This window comes from Puma concolor, chromosome A1 (assembly GCF_028749965.1).
Source record: "Puma concolor isolate L17-30 chromosome A1, mPumCon1.1.hap2, whole genome shotgun sequence".
NCBI lineage: Eukaryota > Metazoa > Chordata > Mammalia > Carnivora > Felidae > Puma > Puma concolor.
The window spans coordinates 84,756,065-84,775,966 of NC_141667.1; the positions used below are offsets into that span (position 1 = coordinate 84,756,065).

Here is a 19,902-nt window from a genome sequence, read left to right on the forward strand (position 1 = left end):
TGAAAAGGAGTCCTGTCACTCAGAAAGGAGCTGTTTCTTCCACCTCCTCCCCATCCACCCACAAGTCGGCCCCCCTCAGCCTCACAGCCTGGCCCCGGCCCACCCCGCGGCCCTCCCCGCACACACAGTTTCCTCCAAGTGCTTTTCAAGTGAGAGCTGGAGAGGAGAGGTGCGGCTTCTCCAACGCAGAGCCAGACAAGTACTTCTGTCCCCGGCAGAGCGCGGCCCGGCGCGGCCGGCCCGAGGCGGGCACCGCTTTTTATGTCAAGAAGCCACCAGGCACCCTGGGCTGACCGCCCCTCCCCGCGGCGGCCCCGCGTCGCGGCGCTCGAGCCGTCACGTGCCCGCGCCCCGCGCCCCACAGAGCCCTTTGTTAGCCCCTCGGTCCCCACGCGCGGCCGCAGCGGCTGGGCGGTGCCGCCGCACGGATGCTCCGGGATGACCGCGGGGCAACGGCCCGGCTCCGCCGCCGCCCTTTCGGACAGCCCTGAAACACCTAGGGCGGACGCCGGCCCCCCGCCCCCGCCCCCGCCAGCACTTTGCGGAACAAGATCCCCCGCACTTTGGGGGAAACGGATCCGGGCCACCCCCTATGTTTCAAACCAAAGGCACGAAGGGGGGTGAGAGGCCCGAGGAGGGCGCGCGTCCGCACAGGGGAGTAACCACTGGGCTGACTTCCCTCCTCCTTTCCATTCCGCCTCACCAGTTTCTCCTTTTTTTTTTTTTTTTTTTTTTTTCCTCTTCTCTTATCCTCTGCCACGCTCAGAGGCTCGGTGGGTGGGAGTGTGTGTGTGTGTGTAAATGTGTGTGTGCGTGTGTGCACTTAGGTGGAAATTTCATAAGAATATGCTCTCCACTTATAAACTTGCCAGGATGGGGGAGTATGCTCTCGAGTAAATGCACTGGTGGGAGAGTTTAAGCGACTTATTTGGGAGGAAATAGGGGGTCAGATTTGGACTAAGTGGAACATCTGCAAAACATTCAAGCAGCTTATTCAACAAAGAATCTAGCCATTTATTGTAGAAATAATAAAAAGCCACTAATGATTATGGTTCCCACCCCTTCCCCCAAAAGGCCAAATCCTAATGAAATAATTCAAAGGTAGGCCTCATTTCCTAATAGTGGAATTAAACAACAACAAAAAAGAGCCCAACTAAACTTTCCAGCTCTGCTTTCTTAAGGGCCTGGGAACCTTGCTGAGAAATTAGGTAAATAAAAGGCGGGCTGGAATTTCTGTTGAGCTCGCTCAGGCTGCAGTGCCCCGACTTGCACATAGTTCTGCTTTGGTACACAATTAAATTACAGTAAATTCCTCTCTAAATAATAAAATTGAGAAGACTCTTCAGGATTCGAAGATGTCTGGGGTTAAGTAGCTTTTAAACCGTCAGTTTTTAAATGGTTTGTGCAATGAATAGCTACCTTTAAATCCTAAAACCATTATAAATATGCTATACATCTGCGTGCCAGTTTATCTCTCCATATTTCTTTTTAAAATGAGGGAAGCATTCATAAAAAGCTACTTGGCACACTTTATTTTAGGAAAGCAGATGTTAATTTTTTCACGTATCATTTTATGACCAAGTACATGTGTAACGTTGGAAAGCATCCAGAACGCCTCTATTATTTGCTAAATGACTGTTAGTTGAAGCATATTATTCTCAGCCTAACCATGGTATAGGTTATATCAATAAAGTAAACATCTGTGGGTTTTGTTTTTTTTTTTTTTTTTAACCAGGGAAGGGGGTGTAAAGAGTTACTATAAATGAGGGGGGAAAAGAGTTTGGGTAGGAAGGGCACACCTGCGTTGTAGCAAATAGGATATTTATATTGTTCGGTGCAAAACAAAGTCCCTCAGTTGGGCACTCGGGGATATTTACATGGCGGGAGATAAAGTTGAAAGCCTTTCCTGGCGTGCCAAATGGGATTCTCCCTGTGGCCTTCTGCGTCGCTAGATAACAGGTACTGAGCGCTCCTGGCGGCGTCGGGCCTTTGCCCGCCGCACCCCCCTCCCCCGCGAGCCAGCCCCAGGCCCAGCCCGAGTTGAGCCAGGCGCTCAGGCTCTAGGAATTCCCAGGCACGGCGGAAATTTCAGCGGGGTTCCCAGCCTAGAAATATGCTCAGGAAGCGTCCTCATTTGCCCTGCGTCGCTCGAGGACGCCGGCGCCCAGGATAAGCCAGTGGCGTGATAATTAATGGAATACAATATTTATGGTCCGATGTATTGACTCTGAGGCAAGCGCGCCGTGTAGACAGTCCGTGGGGGTCTGACAAACAGGAGGTGAGTGAACAAACGTAATGACCAGAGTATTTATGTCTATCCGGTTTACTCGCTTAAACCTGAGGTATGTAACATCATGATAAATATTAATATCCACCTAGACAGCTCCACCGTCCTCCTAAGCTCTCCCTTCCCGAGCGCTGCCCTTTACAAAAAGGCCAGGGAGGAGGTTTTTAACATAAAATGCTGCAAATATGAAAAATAGGTCACCAATAAAATTGGTCTCAGCATGGAGCGTAATTGCAACAAAGTGCCGCCGAGTAAAATCGAGGAGTGAGCTGGCTGAGGCGGCACAGTCGCGAACCATCTGGTGTGTATTAAAAGTGGTGCTGTAAATATTGCTGAGAGCTAATGCATTATCGGCTTCTATAAGTGCACAGGGCCTGTAAGCTTTCCATATGTTAGAATATGTAGATCGGGGGAGAGCAGAGAAAGGTGTCCCGTCAATTGCGGGCTTCTGAAGCATTGTTTTGCCCACTCTTTGTGGAATTTTGGTCAAAAAGTGTAGAATATTCATTCTCAATTTTTCCCTCCCGCCCCCTCCCTTTCCCCTCTTCTCTCAGCTCGCTCTTTCTCTTTTTCTCTAGCTCTTTCTCCCAGCTCCCTCCTTCCATCCCCTCCTCCTCCCTCCCTTCTCTCCAAGGGGATAGGACAGGCATTGCTGACGTCACTTCACATCAGTAAAAGAGTAACTGTTTCAGAGAGAGGGAGAAAAAATTCATCTGTTTTTCATCAGTGCTAAAGTTTTGCCTTTTTAATAGAAATGAGCTGCCCAGCCTGAGTACTCCTTCTGTTCTGAAGCGGTTTTTTTGGGGGGGGAGGGGGGGGTTTGGAGAGGTGGTCAAAGAGATTGGGAGGTGTTCTTCATCCCTGGAGCTGAATCATCCTATAAGTGGTTCTAATGCCAGAATCAGTTCAAATGGATGAAACTAATTAAAGTAAAGATGATGTCTTCTAGAGACTTCACATCCACACCTACTAGGCAACTTTTGCCAAGGAGGGTGGAGGGCTTCTGGCTCCTTGGTACTTCTGCTTTGAGTCCTGGAACTTCTTCCCTACTCTCCGGTTCCTGTCTTCATAATTCCACCCCACACACACCGAAACCGCCACACACAGCACAGCTAATAATTTTCCTGCTGTCACATTACTTTTCTAGGGAAATCAGAGTCCTCCTTTTCCTGCCGCTACCCCACATTTAAGAGTTTCCTCTAATTACCCCCTCATCTCCTCTGAGGTCCCCCCCTCCCATATCCCTCAGCTACAGGTTTTTGCACAAACCCAGTGCTAGGAAATCTCCTCACATTGTCCCACAGAGATCGTTTTCTGTCTCCCAAAGTTGTCCTCGCCTCATTCATTCTCCCTATTCCATGTCATCCTCCCCTTCCGTCCCCTTCCCCCTCTTCTCTGCCCACCTCTCCCTCTTGTGCACACACAGGACAAACCTCCGGCACTTCCAGTGTGGATAAACCTGCTGGTCGTGACAACCCAAGTTCAATCAGCAAATAAATAAAACTCTTACTTTTTTTTTTTGGCTGCCGGCTGCATTCCCCCTCTGGCCGTTGCCTCCTTTAATTATAGGAGCTATATTTCTTCCCTGGGAGACATTCGAGGGGATTTTTAGTTGGAAACTCGTTTCTGCTGAGTTATTTTGGAGCCAGGACCAGTGAGTGAGTGGTCCGTACCCACAGGCTTTGAGTGAAGTGCAGATTGAGACATATCGAGTTCCCTCTAAAAGGATCATTTCATGTGGGAGGTTGGACACAAAGTTTGCACTCGTGACTGGCATTCCAGTGAGAGACATGCATATTTTAAAACAACAAAGCAAGCAAGAAAGAAGGCTTAGGGGAGGGGGGAAAACTTGGAAAGAAGTTACTAAGTGACAAACATCTGTCAACATGGGATAATTTGTACACTCCGATGTAAAACTATCTGCCTCGTTTGATGGAGTTCAAGGCACAGGATCTAGGAGAGCAGTACATAAGTATTTATCCCTGTGACATGTAGTTAACTAAGACACTTTTCCCAAAATAGGTGTAAGGTGATTAAAACTTCATGAATGAGTATAATTTAAAAATGCTTCTTAGAATAGTGGAGGCCTCTAAAATTGCACATTTCTGATAGTTAACACAAAATCAGACCCTATTTAATTTTGAAAGATGTGCTTTATTCAAACAACGGACTGATAAAGTAATAAGCAGAACATTTATTGTAGAAAATCAGAAGAATATTATCATAACAAAAACAAAGCCAAGCAGAAGAAAGAAGAGAAACAAAAATCTCAAACAACCCCTGGTTGCTATGTTCTAGAAATCTTTACCAGCTTTATATGTGCATGTGAGCCAAACATATAAACATCCACCTCTCTGCATGTCAACAAGGAGAAATGGCAAAATATTTTCAGAGAATTTTCTCTCTCGTTTAAGCCTGGAGTTTCAACAAACATATTACACTTTAAGAGAGAAAAGCAAAAAAAAGTTCCTTCTTTAGGAGGGAAGTTTTAAAAAGCAGAGTGAACGATCAGGCAAGATCCCGAAACGTCTCTTTATACCCTGAATCTCCATCAACCACATGGAAGTTCAGGCTCCAGCTTCCACCGAGAAATCTTTTTCTCCTCCAGATCTGAAGACAAAAGGAGAGGAGGCCTGGTGGTGAGCGGGATATCTCTGTTAGTTGTCAGCGCAGGTCCATGGGTTAGGAATGCTAATGAGCCTCTTGGCCAGCTGAAGACTAGGTTCTCTCTCGCACACCCTAACGCTCACACACACACTCGGGCTCCTGCATGCCGACTGACAAGCACACAGACAGAGCCTCGTGCTCGATCCTGTCTCTCTCCTTTTTCCTCTGAGCCCAGAGATCGATCGCTGACCCCACTGTTGGGCCAATGCTTTATTTATCTGGCTGCGCAATGATATTATCAGCCTTAAACGTTATATACAGCAAATGTCCTCCTAAATCAACACAATAGGATAGCTTGCAGAGACCAGCCTGGTCTGTCTTAAAGAAATCCCTCGCTATCTTTCTTTCTCGTTCTCCCTCTCCCCTCCCTTACAGACACCCCTTCTCCTTTCTACCTTTACAGCTAGGGATATTTTATACGCTGGACTTGGGGATTTGATCCCTCGCTTTCAGCTTGGTTGGAGGAGGCCTCAGCAGACTAAGAGATGGATAGACACCATTATCCACCCATCACTGTGATCTCCATCAGGGGTTCCCTTGTGAGCCGGATCCAAGTGCCTAGACCCACTCTATTCACAAGACCCGGATTTCTCAAAATTGGGGTAGAAGAGAAGGCGAGGGGTGGAGAATCGAGTGTGCAACCTTGCACCGTGTTAATTGTTTTCTTTCCTCTCAATTACATTCATAAACCTATTTTCTGCATTGCATGTTATTTCTTTGTGCTTCAAAATTGAAACCACGTGCAGCCTTCTTCCCTCCGCACACACAATAAATGCTCTGCCCCCTCCCCCAACCCATCACACAACTATTTACATCTTGGTTACTCACTCTGCGCTTCGGCCCAGCCCGGGAGAAGAAATTGGCCCCATGGGATTAGGTGAGGCTTTGTAAAAGCATCTCTCAAATCCGTATCTCGGGCCTCCATCTGGGAGAGAGGCTCCTGGACTCCCCTCCGGGGCCTCCTCCCACCCCCTCCTCGCACAGGTGGTTGCGGCTCACTCTGGGAGAGCTAGCAGGAAGGACATCCTGGGAGAAAGGCAGCTTCGCAGTGTCCCGCCCGGCCTACCCTCTGCCCGCCCCTCACCCAGGCCCTTCTGCCCGCCCGCGGGGGGTCAGCGGTGGCGGCGAGCTCGCCTCGGCTGCGCCCTGGTCCACGCGCCCTGGGCGCGGCAGGAACCCCGCAGGGAGCGGCTGCTCCCTGGGGAGCATTCCAGAACCAGGCAAAGAAGTCCCACCAAAAATAAATAAATAAATAAACTCCAAAGGGGGGAGGGGGAGCTGGAAAATGGATTCGCTGACAAGGAGAGATAATAAATGAGAGGCGCTTTCAGATAGATATCTCAGACGTGAAATTGCGCCCAGCTGGTTGTGTAAGCAAACAAATAGTTTCATGTTAGGAACTCTCAACTTGTGGCTTGATGAATAGAACACGACAGAGGTAAATGGGTCTTTAACTCATTTAGGAATACAACTCTTTGGCTTTGCAAGTAAAAGGCCCAGTGACGCCACGAATCCTGAGCAGGCCCTCTAACAAGAGTTTTATTAGTTTCCACTTGTGTCTCCCAGCCTACCCTCCCCGCTCTCCATGGTTTTCCATTTGTAGAGACATTCAGGTGATTTGTTCTGAAGAATCGAGTAGCTTACAGGAGGTGATTCTGGCACTGTAGGAGATACAAGGACTGCCTATACGCTGAAGAGGAGGATTTTTTTTTTTTTTTTTAAAGAAAACTTTTTGCACTCACCAAGCAGCCGAGCTCAGGTGGGTTTGGATCGAGGGAGCTCCATATCCCTAGTGCCCCTGAGCTCAAAGCTGGTCGGTGGGCCTCCGGGAGCCCTGTGAGACCCTTTCCGACAGCCAGAGACCGAGGGCCTGAACCAACGTAAGGGGCAGAGTCCCGGAAGCCCAAGGTTGTTCCGGTGGCCAGAAGGGAGGCCCATTCCCACCCCTGGGCTTCCCCCAGGCCTGGTCGCAGGGTGGGGTGTGCCTGTGGGGGCAGAGGTCGCATCTTAACTCCCTTGCGCCATTCTTTGTCCCCAGGCGGCGGAGGAGCCGCAGCCTGGTACCCTAGAGAGTCCTAGAGGATAGCGCGTCCTAAGATGGCTTTTTTTTTTTTTTTTTGATGCTTTCAGAAAAGCTTGTGGCTAAAGTAGTTTAAACCGACTTCAAAGCCCCTAAATTTCTCAGTCGCCCAGCAAGCGTTTGGGTTAGAAGAGGGAGTGTTTGACTTTCATGTGTCACAGGTAATTTTGAGAGGGAAGTCACCTTGTGTGGGCCGCTCTCCAGCTGTTAAGCTGTATTTCCTCTGGTCCTGGGGACCCAGTCAGTCGTATCACACCCGGTTAGCCCAATCCTATTCTCCCAACTCCTTAGGGCTGCTAAGCCTTCGTAGGCCGAGGCATGACTGCGAGCCCCAAGGTGACCGTAGGACCTACACCTGCCTGTGGCCTCACACCCAAGTTCCACTGCTCCCCCTGGCGCTCGTTTCGAAAGCGGGCTCATCGCTCAGGGGCCTCCCGGCGGCCACCCAGGCAGAGGAGACTCCCACCTGCTCCATGTCTCCTTTTGCCCACTGGCTTCCAGGATCTGAGGGGGCACAGGACCTTGAACGGAAGCGGCCCGACCCCTACTGGGGCTGCCCTTCGCACAGCAAGGAGGCCCCGGGGCCACTAGAGCCCCCCAGCTCTTGGGCCACGGACACTGGTCAGCCCCGCCAAGGAGCCTTTAAAACGCCCTGGGAGCAGAGAGGACGCTTTCTCGTGGTCGGAAGGTTTAACCCATGGCTTAAACGCTGCAGTCTCGGCTCCAAAACGTGCCTTAGCAGGATCAGATTTGTGGTCCCGACTGCGCGCTCTGAGAGTGAAAAACCACGGAATGCAGGCAGCCGGTCTTGTACCGCGGGGTCGCCCACAGGGCCACTGAATCTCTGGGGAATCTCTGTCTCTCTGGCTGGGACACACAGAGACCTCTGAAGACAACTGCCTTTCCGTATGTACCAGGGAGACAGCACAGGAGAAACCCTCTGCCTGCGGGTCCCTAGACCGGCCCCGCCAAGAATGGGAGCCGACCACCTTTTCCCTCTCTCTTCCGCTCGGCCCCAAGTGTCCTGGTTCCTGGACTGAGTCTGCGAAGGGGTCTGTGAAGCCATACGTAGGAAGGCCTGCTCTGCTTCCTACACCGTGCTTGGCCAGCCCGGGTCTTGCACCCAGGCTGAGGAGGGTCGCCGGATCCCTCAGGCCATGGGCAGCGCTTCCAGCCGCGTCAGGCAAGAGGCAGGTTACCGCTGTCACCTCTGGACCCCACAGCAAGTGCCTCGTAAACCCCGGGCCTCGGCTTGCGGGCCAGTCCCCACACTGGGCACTTTGTGCTTGGGCCTCCATATTGAAATTAATTGAAAAATACGTTTCCGACCTACAAAAATGTTTATCTGTTTTCATCAGAGGGATCACACTGTAATGAATATATTTACATCTCATTTCAAGAAAGGCAGCAAAGATCCGTGAGCGTTTGGAGGCAGCTCGATTCCCCTCCCCCTCCGCGCCGGGCTGCTGCCTACCCCACCCCAATTCCCACATTCCCTGATCCCGCAGCCCGGGAGGGCTCTCGGAGACTTCCTGGGAGGCGGTCAGGGGTTAAATAGGAGCTCTTCCCTCGCCCCTCCTGCCTTGGGTGCTCACTGTGCAGGGAAGTCAGCCTAGGCCCAAAGACACTAACTACCCCTGGGTGTAGTGCAAAGGCTGAGGCCCAAGGCAGGTGGGGACCCATGGGACGGTGGGACGGCCTCTGGCGGCCCCACACACCACACGCGGTACCCGCCCAGTCTCCCAAAGTCTCAGGCCGGGCGGCGGGCGACCTGCGGGGGTTTCTCCACACAGAGCCCGGCATTGCCCAGGCTGCACTGCACCTAGAACAGGAAGACTTCGGGCGGCTTAGAGCTTGTTAATACATTTTTTAAAGAGTGGGGGAACCTGGAGATTCCCAGGCAGCAAAGGAAAGCAAAACTTTTGTCAATGACTTCTGAAAGTGAAGCACTTGCCTCATCCAAGGCCTGTTTGGGGTGAGGGGCGGGAGAGGAGGTGAGAGGTGTTATTTCAAAAGATCGGGCTTTATTAATACGTTAGGAAAAAGCTCCCTTGGTAGTATGTGTTCTCACAACACCGACTAGAATCCTATAAAACATTCATGCTCCAAAAGCTGTAACAGAGAGCAGCACCCCCCCCCCCACCTTCGCCCCCTGCACACCCAAAGTGAGGCCTCAGCGTTAGGTTTCTGCCCTGAATGCTCCACTAGGGCCCAAACACTGCTTCTGTAAATAGTGTAATCTAGCCTACCTAGCTCACCAACCCCCAGGTTCCAGGTCCACGTCCCTAAGTGCCACAGGAGGGCCTTTCTGTTCGCTCAACTGAGCTTGAGAGCCCTCCAGGGAACCCCTGTCACAGGGTCTGGAGTGAAGGGTAAACCCTAGCCTGCTATGCTCCGGACCAAAGGGGGAGCAAAGCTAGGTTTGGCAGCGCTGAGGCCCTAACTCTGTCTCCCAGAGCTGAGGAGGGGCCAATGGTCTTCTGAGAGGCTTCTGAGCGGCCCTCTCCTCCCTAGACCCCCACAGTCAGCTCTCCATGCCTCTCTTCACAGCCTCTCCAGCCAGGCACGTTCCCACCTGCAGTCACTGTAGCTGGTGGCTACCGAGACTAGGCCTCCACTTGGGGCCGAGCCGAGCCTACCCCAGCTGCCTGCTTAGCTCCATGCGGAGCACCAGCCACCTGAGAGGTGACATGAGCTGCTGGGGGCAACCAAGGTGCCCTGCCCTCTCCCTGCCCACCCCAGCCTATGCAGAGCCTGATCCCCTGCATTTACAAAACCAAGGCAGCGTCTTGGGTTTAGGAAATAAATCTAGACAACTTTGTAATGGACCTTAAAAGTTTCCACCTCACCTCCCCATTCTAATAATAATTGCAGTGAAAATTAATTGGAGGGTTCTCTTGCACTTATGACATCTGTCAAGTAACCAGACACATGGGTTTTGCTAAATTCTTTTATTTTTGTTTAAATTTTCACTTCAATTTTAATTCTTGAAGAACAGCCTCGACAACATATATCGCACTCATTATAAGAAGCAAAGGGTTATATCAAAAATTATTAGTATAGAATCACAGGAAATCTGGTTTGGAACCAGAAAAAAATACAAAACAGATATAGATACATAGACACAGGACAATTTTTTTATAATTATTTGGAAAATGTTATTTTCCCCTAATTCTTGTTTCCTTTTTTTATGTGCATACGATGTTTAAATTTTACAAAAAAATGAAAATAAAGACTAGTATTTTACAAAATGAATAACAATGTTTGGGGTGTGTATGTGTGTTTGTGTGTGCGTGTGTGTGTGTGTGTTTCTACATAGAATTCAGTCCACTTCCATGTGTGTTGTTTTTCTGTACAGAATATATCCACATCCGTCCACAATAAATCCTGGAAGGTCCATTAGTCTCCTTCTGTTTTATTAAAATTCTCATGGTCCTCTCTTCAAATTTTTTTTTTTTTCCTTTTCTCACCAGACACAAGGTCCTTTTTCTTTCCTTTCCAACTTGTTCACAGATCTGATCCTAAAGAGAGTCTCTTTTTCTCCTGGTTTGCAGCTCGGGTTGCATTCCTGCAGGGTGGGCTGCTCCTGTTGGCCCAGCCCACCTCCCCCCTGCCTGGCTGCACCCTGCAACAGCCACCTGATGTCCCCGAAGCTTTGGAGTCCATGGCCCCCGCCGGTCCTCCGAGTCTCTAGGGGGGTGGGGGCAGGTGGGAAGCGCCCAAGGTCTAGGAGCACTGGATGGACATGTAAGGCCAGTTGAAGCTGCTCCCAGACAGTAACATATCCCGGATGAGAGTTTCGATGGGGGTTTTACCTACCAAACGGACGAAGAAGAGCTGCTCGATGACCGAGGAGGACACGGTACGCAGGGAGGGCAGTCGCAGTAGGAGTTTGCCGAAGCGGCTGGGCTGGTTAGGGTACTGGCTCCTCACATACTCCTCCAGTGCACACTGCGACTTCTCTTGCAGGCTCTCGATATGGGCGGCATCCGACAGGCCACAGGCATCTGCCCGAGCAGCCACAAGAAGGAGACACAAGGGGAGAGGATACACAGGTTAGTGAACAGCAAAGGCACAAACAAGCCATTCAATTTTTTTTTTAAGTTGGTAAAAGAGGGAAAAAGAAAGAGAAGGGAAAAGAAAAAAAAAATCTTCCTCTCCATACCTCCCCAATCCTTCCTCACCATTCCCCCCACTCAGACCCCAGTACAAATAAAAATAAATCAAACCCCCACCAAGCCTAGGGGAGCTGGAGACAGAAGCACACACATGCAGAGGCAGCAACCTCTCTAGTCTCTTTGTTTTTCCTCTTTCACCTTTGGATTAAATAATGTACGATGCTGGAGCCATGTTTGCTGTGCGTAGCAACCTGTCCTCCGCCTGCAGGGGTGCATCTTTCCGCTGTGCTCATTAAAGTGAGGACTTTTGCCCCTTTTGCCCCTGATTTCAGGGTGTTCAGAAGCCCTGAAGAAATATGTAGCCTGGAGGTAGTTCTTACAGGCTTCTTGGAGTCCTCCCTCTCAAACCCAAATGACCCCAACCAAAATCTTCAAGGAGAACCTAGATTGTATAGTGAACAAACGCATGGGAGGGGGGAAGGAGTCATGGGCTGGCATTGCATGGAATCAGATCAAGCCCATGCTTTAGCACTATAGGATTTGAGATCCACTATCTATGCAAGCAAGAACTCTGCAGCAAATCCTTGGTGAGGGTGTATACTTCTATCTGTGCTTTAGATCAAGTAATTGAAAATTGGTCACATCTCTGTAAGCTGTATAATAATCAGGAGGAATATGGCTCAGTTACTCCAGGCTGCAGGAAGGAGACATCTTCAGCGATCAGACACAAAGCTGGGCTAGAGGCAGCTGCTGTTGCTGTTTCCAAACTGGGAGCTGGGGAGTTTAGGGGGGATTTGGGGAGATGGGCTTCCTGTTGCAGGACCAAGGGGAAAAAGGCACTTGCACACAATGACAGCATCTTAAAACCTGTGTGTTTATCTCATATCAACCAAGGCTCCTCACGGTCTCCTAAAAATATTTCAAGACAGCAGTTTATACTATATCAACTAACTAACTAAAGGCGAAGAAGTGGAAGAGAAGGGGGAATTAGAGGAATGAAGTGAAAGCTTCCTCTCTGAGTTCAAACACCCATGCTATTTCTTGTATTAATAATAAATATTTTAAAAACAGGAAGATCACAGAGGAGCCCTTAGCCAGTCAGGAGGTTGACTAGAGATCAAAGGCAGAGTTTGCTAATATATAGATCTGGGAAGAAACTCATACATGGCAATGCCCCCAAAAGGACGTTATATAATTGTGAATGGGTAAATGTGACCCTAAGAAGTCACACCAAATGATTCAAAGTGAAACCCGTGTCTGCTGAGTTCCTCAGCTTTATGTCTTTATATTTCAAGAATTGGGATGTACAAAGCATTCTAACACCTTCATCTACAAGGCAATGGCCTTGAGCAAAAATACAAATAAAACCAGTGCTAATTCAAGAACTTCTAAGGCAGGTCCCCTCTGACCCCAGATCCAGAATGGGTTCCTCTCAGATGTCTAATTACTCCAGCCAGCCACTTGGGTGCATCCACACTGGCCTGACTGGGGAAGCCAGTGAGATTTTTATGGCTAGAAGGGCGAGGGCAGAAGCACTTTGGGGCTTCACTGCTTAGAGAGGGGACCCTGAGGTCTGCCCTTGGTCCTGATTGCTAACCTGGCCCTGCTGAAAGGCCACTATGCAGACTCATATTTACATATATCTTGCTTTACATGCATTATCTGCCCATTATGCCACAGGATCCCTTTCAGCCTTAGACAATGCAGGATGAAAAAGACCCACTGATACCCCAGCAGATTTTTTTTCTTTTAATCACCCATATGGCATTCCCTCAGGTCTGTAAAATATTTATCTGATATTTACAATTAGGGCCCCCAGAGTGCAAGGACACTACTCTTCTCCCAGCTATGTCACTCCAAAAGAAAGAAGCCCAGGAAAGGCTTACTTGGGCCCTGTGCTGGCTGCTTGGATTTCTTTCCTCCTCTGAAGGCAGAATGCCTGTAGCTGGGCCTGGCTGCCAGGTGCCAGCCGGCCAGCTCTGTGGCCTCTCTCCAGCAGGAGTCCTACTTCAGGCCTGGATTCCCACTCTAGATATTCATTCCCTCTCTGGATATTCCTGCAACAGGATCCCCCCCAACTATGGATAGATAGTGTGAGCTCTCAGATCGATTGGGTGGTTGTGGTAGCAAAGCTAGGTGAGCAGGGGGTGTAACGCAGTACATACTTAGACCCCAGGAGATATACCCAAGATAAGAAAAGGGGGTAGAAACGTACAAAATCAATGTCTCACTTTTTATATGGTAGTGTCAATATTTCTCCTAAAGTATATGGGAAAGAAATTATGTAAATAAATAACCATAACTGCTCAGGCCCTCCCGGCTTAGCCTTTGTAGTGCAGAGAATGTATTTCATGTTGTGCATTCAGAAGAGTTTAGTGTTCAGGAAATATAGATGTAATCAGCTGCCATAACTAGAAATCAAAGTTATTATTGTGGTGAAAATGGATTTATTGTATTTATGTTAACTAGATGGCTCCTTTCAGAGGAGGTCCCATTTATTTGAGGGAACATTTAGGTGTATGAATTAATGAATTTTTTAAAAAAGTAAGTTCAGGTCATGACCTAGTCCTTGGATGCTGTCCAGAATATTAAGGATTAAGCATACCATCCGGAGGCCAAATGTGAAAACCACCACAGGGAACCCCCGTGCCAGCTTCAAATACTTAGCCGGAGCAAACCTCGTTGGACAATATGTCTAAAACTGTCTTTTCCATCATTCAAAGTTTGCTTAAAAGTTGGATGACTTTGAGAAGGCTTCCCATGAATTCCCTTCTGGCTAGCAATCAAAACAAGTTTAGTCAAAAGTGGAAATGTGTTGTATGGAGGAGGGGGGTGAATTACTACTGACAGCTCCATTTCCATTTTCAGATATTCTGCTTGCAATTTCCAACAAAATAATGTTATTGTTCGCTTCTCAGCCTCCTTTGCACCTTGAAGACTTTGTTCAAGTAACTTCTTCGGGAAAACTTTTTAAAAAGGAACACTTTTCACGGGGATGTTTTAGGATGGCAAGTTGAAAGAAAAGCATGAATAATTCCACAATCCTCCCTGCAGCCAGCACGGTCCTTGCCTCTCTCTGGGAAAGGGCAGGAGATCAGAAAAGTCAAGGGAGTTCAAAGAACCTTAGTAGGGGACAAGGGAAAGGGAGGAAAGATCTTTCCTGAGAAGACCTCTGTCCAGCTCCAAGTCACATTTCTGCTTCAAGACACCTCACTGGATGAGATTTTTAAACCCCCAGCTTCCCCGACACTGGCTTGCTTCCTGATTAATTTGGCTAAAGAGCTGGGTAGTAGAGAGCCAGCCAGGCCCCAGGCCTGCCAGAGCTAAAGCAGCCCGGTTGCTGCTTCCCAGGCTCTTTGTCACTTTTGAAAAACACGTTTCCATCAAGAAGACTTATTAAGATAAAATGCATTCAAACACTGAGGAGGCTATTCAATAAATCTTCCATTTGTTTTAAGGTTTGCACTTTATCCTCTTGCAAAGAATAACTCCCTCTCCCACTAGCAGACCTGCATTTGCACTGAAAGTAAAAGGGGGGCAGTCCAAGTCCATGGCTCTGGCCACCCTGCATACAAATGAGATGCTCTTGTCTAAATAAATTATCTGCTGTTCAGATCGATATTAATACTACATTTGCTACATTACAATATTGTGCAAATTTAAGAGTCATTTTAATACAATGTAAATACGATTCTTCACGCATGAAAGCCAGGAAATATTGATAGATTATACCATTGCTTACTGTTCAACAAGGCCTTGGGAAAGGGGTTTTGCCATCTCTGCTCAGGAATGGTTTTAATTTGGCCTTTGGAGGTCCTGGCTCTAGGATAGATTTATTAGGATGGTTTATTTGTTCTCTGAATGGAGAAATTAAAAACAATAGTGCCAATAATGGGGGTAAAGCTGCAGCTAACCCTACTCGCAGTGGGCAAGGCCGGAGACCCAATCTGAGCAGCTCTGTTCCCCACCAGCCTCCTTTCTGGCTTTGTTTATATTTCCCCCCATTACCTGCTGTCCCGGGTGTTTATATGTTTCCCTCTTGCAGGTTACAATAATAAAAAGCGGGCAGTGTTCTCAGAGGCTCAGACTAGAGCCTTCAAAGGCAACGTTAATGCACTTTCCTGGAAGTTAATTTGAACCATCTATCATAAGAGAAATTGTTAACATGCATGTTACCACCACCTACATTTAATTTGATATTTTTAAGGCACTCTGTTAAATTTCCAATGTTCATGTGTTTTGCATGGCTATGAGATTTATCTCTGGGGCGGGAATCCTCCCATACTTGCGGGATCTACAGTGTTCCTTTTGTTTTTTATCTTTCTTGTTTAGATTGAAACCGTTTTTTACGACCCTCAATAACCTCAGCAACTGCAAACATGAATGGTTTCCGATAAGGGAAAATCAGGCAGCAATAAAGCGGGATTATTTATGATTTATTTGCGCGTATTCTTCTCTTTCCACCTCTGTGTGTGTCTCTCTGTGTCGGGAAACTCATCCAGGGAGCTTGCCACACAGAGGAGAAAGCCACATTCCCACGTTCTCTTCCTTCCCTCTCCTCCCCCAGAAACACTAAGCGCTGGCGCACACACACGCACACGCTCATCGCACACACATACACACCGCACACTCGCGCAGCCAGACAGATCCAACACCCCCCACGCACACACGAGACGCGCACCCGCCGCCGCCGCCGCCGCCGCCGCCGCAGCCCCTCGTGGGGGTCCAGGCCCCCAGGTCGGGCCGCCCGCCGCCCGCATCCCAGCCGCCTCGGCTCCCGCACCGCCGCGTTCCCAAGATGGCAGCGGCGCCGCGGGCCGCGTCCGGGCGCGGGGGCCGCAAGTCCCGGCCGGGCCCAAGGTCGGGCGAGGGCCGGCCAGGCCCGCGCGGCGACGCGGCGTAGGAGGCCGGGCCCCGCGGAGCGCGGCCTACTGTCGCTCCCGGCGCGGCCTGCCCGCCCAGCGGCCACAGCCTCACCTGACGTGAACAGCACGATGGCTTTGAGGCAGCTGTACTCGGCTGAGTCGACGTGCAGCGCCTTGAGCTTCTCCACCTGCTCCTGGAAGATGCGGATGTGGTCCATGAAGGCCACGACGCGGTCGGCGGACATGGGCGAGGCGTGCAGGCCGGCGGCGGCCAGCAGCGGCGCCACGTGCAGCGGCATGGAGCACTGGGCCGCGTTGAGCACGAACAGCTCGCTCCAGGTGAGGCGCAGCAGGGACACTTGGTCGGTGATCTGCAGATCCGGGAAGAAGGGGATGTTTCGGGCCCACTCGACGGCGCTGAAGAGCAGGCGCGCGGCCAGCTCGCAGATGTTCTCGATGCCCATGATGTTGTTGGGCTGCATGCATTGGCTGCCGTAGCGCGACGTGGGGTAGGGTTCCGCGCGCAGCAGCAGCGAGATGTAGCCGGACAGGTAGCAGTGGCCGTTGAGGGGGTCCCCGTTGGTGAGTGCGTACTGGCCTGGATTGGGTTGGGTTGGAGGCATTCTTCCTCGCTGAACCGCTGACAAAAAGAAAGAGAGAAAAGAGGCAATGTGCATCCAGGGGGCTTGCGAACATCGGCGTGCCGCAGCGCACCCGACACAATGCGGAGGCTCTTTCTGCAGCCACAGGCGCCCGGTGCATCTTCTCTCGCGCTCGCTCTCACTCACAGCCCACACCCGGAGGAAATCTGGGGTGAGGGCCTCCAGCTCCGCGGCTCAATTTGCCCAGCCATCGCCTGAGCCCCTGGCCACCCCAACCCTGCCAGAACTAGGCCTGACCTCAGGGCCCCCAGCCCGGCATGGTCAAGAAAGCGCACCCAACCCCTTCACCACCAAGGTGTAACACTCAGGTTAATGAAATACCACTCACCCCTTCAGAATGAAACAAATCAAAGTAAAGCAAAAACAAACAAAAAAGAACAGGCGAACACCAGAGAAAGGTTGTGGTTCTAGGCAAATGCCTAGCCGCCTCTTCATTTGCAAGCAAGCAGTGTTTTGCTCAAAATGTTTCCATATTCTCCCCAAATGCTATAGAATTATCCTTAAAATAGATACAAGTTACATAACCACTTACAACTTTTGAATAGAAAACAAGTATCCTGCACCCCTCCCCTGTCCCCTCCTCCCCTTCGCCCCACACAAAGTTCACTCTTAAAAGCAACAGAAAATTGAAAATTTTCAAGAAAAAAGTTGAACTTACAGTAGCCAAACATTATTGAAAAAAGTGGGAAATAGAATTAATGTCTGTCCTGTGAGGTGCCACTGCAACCTGCAGCCAGCTTTTGCCCAGTGAATGCACGAGCTTGCAACTGCAAAAACACTGGATTCATTAACCATCTGAATGCAAAACGTAAGCATGCTTTGAGTTCTTAAAGCTGACCAAAGTTTTTTTTTTTTTTTTTTTTTAATGTGTATGTTTTACTTCAACAGTGCCAGCGCTTTAAATTGCCATGTAAACAAAGACAACTTTAGGAAAAGTTAGGGCTACTGAACTCTCCCCCCAACAAATTAATATAGATATGTCCATGTACACATAGCTGTCTTATTTCAAGTTGTGCACTATTTTCTTAAGTTTGCTTTGATTCTAATTTTAATGCAAGCCCCAATGCAATTTAAGCTCTTGAAACATAACAGCTAGAATACTTTTTTCTAATTATAGTTTTGAACTTGGCAGTTATTTTTCAATTAAATGAGAGCACAATTCAGTTTTTTTTTTTTTTCAGATGCCTACAAAATCTCCCTGGAGCTGGAAATGAAGTCGTCATATTTGCCTGCTCCTTGAGATCTGAAGGAATTCAATTTCTTTTCTTGTGGCATATAAAATATAATTTTAAAGTCAATTACAAGAAGGAGTAATCTGCATTCTGCAAAATTGACTGGTTCGCTAATTTGACTATAAGACATCTTTAATGATTGTCAGGAGATAAACTTTAACTGTAAACGGCTAAGTATATTTATAAGAAAAGTGCTGCATCTCCTGCCACATGAACATGAAGCATATCTAAATACAACATCAAAAGTTGTGTTAAAAGAAACCAAACCCATACAACACAGGGATTAAATGAAGGGGAAGCTCATGCCAGCTGCAGTCTATGCATTATAGCCAAATCAGAAGGATCGGTAAATGCCGTTGTAAATTGTAATTTGTATGCAGTATTTAAGCAGAGGGTGGAGTTTGATGAAGAAATAAAACGAGTATCATGCTTTAAAAAAAATGACACAACTATGAAAGGACGGTTCAGTCACAAACTTTCCTTTCAAAGTAGAGGGGTGAAAACAAGGCCACAGCTCTGGAGGAGGCGGCCCCAGCTCGGTGAAGAGGAGAGGGAACCAGTGAACAGGCCAGAAGCCCCCCTTCCCCCCTAATTAGACCTACAAGTGCAATAAATCTCACTCCTCTTTTTCCAAGCTAAGCTTCCAAAAGGATGATGCAGCAGTGAATCTATGGTTCTGGGTACTCCAGTCCCCAGCCCTCCCCAATTTTAAATAAAGGGTATGAAGAGGTGGAGGGGAAAGTGGAATGAAAAACACAGAAAAGAGTTTTCTGGGGGAAATAAGCACCCCCTCCCCAAGTTCATGCCAGCACAGCCCCCAAGCACCCTCACGCACACGCGGGAAAGGGACACACACCGAGCACATCCAAGACAGAGGAAGGAGGGGGATTTTCAGCCACAGCTCACGATCCCAGGGACACAATCCTGAGCAGGCAGCGGGAGGGGTGGAGGAGCCGGGGAGGGGAGCGCAGGCCGGGAGGGGGAGGCAGCGGCAGCGAGCTTGGGGGGGGGGGGGTGACGCCGGGGGTGGAAGGCAGCGGGGACAGGGGAAGCTGGGACGGGGCAGGGACCGCAGAAGCTCCAGTCCCATACAGCAGCCACCCCCGCGAGAGAAAGAAAGAGGGCCGGGGAGGCGGGCGAAGCTCAGGGAAAGAAGCAGAGAAGAAATATTCACCTTCCCGCCTCATGCCCACTTTGAGGCACTTCTTGAGGCGGCAGTATTGGCACTGGTTGCGGTGGTGCTGGTCGATGGGACAGTTCCTGTTGGCACGGCATGTGTAAGTTAAGTTCCTGCGGACGCTCCTCTTGAAGAAACTTTTGCAGCCCTCGCAGGTGAATTGGCCGTAGTGCTTGCCGCTCGACTTGTCCCCGCACACCACGCACTCGATGTGCTGCTGGCTCTGGCCCGAGCCGGGCGGGCCCTGGCCCTTGTCCCCTGCCGTGCCGGGGGTGGCGGGCGCTCCGGGCTGGCCCGGGGTCTGCGGCGTGTGCGGCGCGCCCGAGCCCGCCTGCTGCTGCTGCTCGCCACCGCCGCCGCCGCCGCCGCGGGCCGCTTGCGCTGCGGGGTTGGGGCCGCCGGGGTTGCCCCCGGCCACGTCGTCCTGCGGATCTCGCCAGCTGCTAACTACCATTGCCATATCTTTGGGCCCGGGGAGCGCTGGGGGGAGCCGAGCTGCTCGCCGAGGGCCGCGGGGCGCGCGGGCGCGCTGGGAGGGGAAGGGGAAGGGGAAGGGGGGAGGGGGAGGGGGCGGGGGGCCCGCCGGGCGCCCCGGGGTCGCGGGAGCCGAGCCCGAGCCGGGCACCGGCCGCTGCCTCCGCCGCCGCCGCCGCTGCCGCCGCTACTGCCTCGGCCGCCCCGCTGCTGCTGCGCGCCCGCCCGCCCTGCTGGCGTTTTGTTGTGGTTCCTGCTGTTTTCTTTCTCTCTTTTTGCAGCCCCCCCAGGCTCTCAGGCTCCCCCCCCCAACACCCCTGCTCCCCTCGCCCGCTCCCCC

General features: G+C 50.3%; 1 protein-coding gene across 2 annotated transcripts; it reads right to left on the reverse strand.

The window, feature by feature from the left end:
* Positions 1–9,970: 9,970 nt before the first annotated feature.
* Positions 9,971–19,648, reverse strand: NR2F1 (nuclear receptor subfamily 2 group F member 1). Of its 2 annotated transcripts, none has more exons than XM_086696462.1 (3): positions 19,086–19,648; positions 16,130–16,657; positions 9,971–11,041 (listed from the first exon to the last, which is right to left on the reverse strand). In XM_086696462.1, the coding sequence occupies exons 1-3, from the start codon at positions 19,546–19,548 to the stop codon at positions 10,761–10,763; spliced, it is 1,272 nt and encodes a 423-aa protein (XP_086552588.1). In that variant the 5' UTR covers positions 19,549–19,648; the 3' UTR covers positions 9,971–10,760. The 2 variants fall into 2 exon arrangements, with proteins under 2 accessions (XP_086552588.1, XP_025780073.1); XM_025924288.2 differs by lacking the exon at positions 19,086–19,648 and adding an exon at positions 17,338–17,451.
* Positions 19,649–19,902: the final 254 nt, after the last annotated feature.

Bases quoted from the DNA above. Each gene is read 5' to 3' on its own strand.
- NR2F1 (XM_086696462.1), bottom strand. From the start codon at position 19,548: ATGGCAATGGTAGTTAGCAGCTGGCGAGATCCGCAGGACGACGTGGCC. The intron at 16,658-19,085 runs GTGAATATTTCT...TCTTTTTGTCAG, and splicing joins AGTGGGCATGAGGCGGGAAG to CGGTTCAGCGAGGAAGAATG. The intron at 11,042-16,129 runs GTGAGGCTGTGG...CTGCTCGGGCAG, and splicing joins CATCGTGCTGTTCACGTCAG to ATGCCTGTGGCCTGTCGGAT.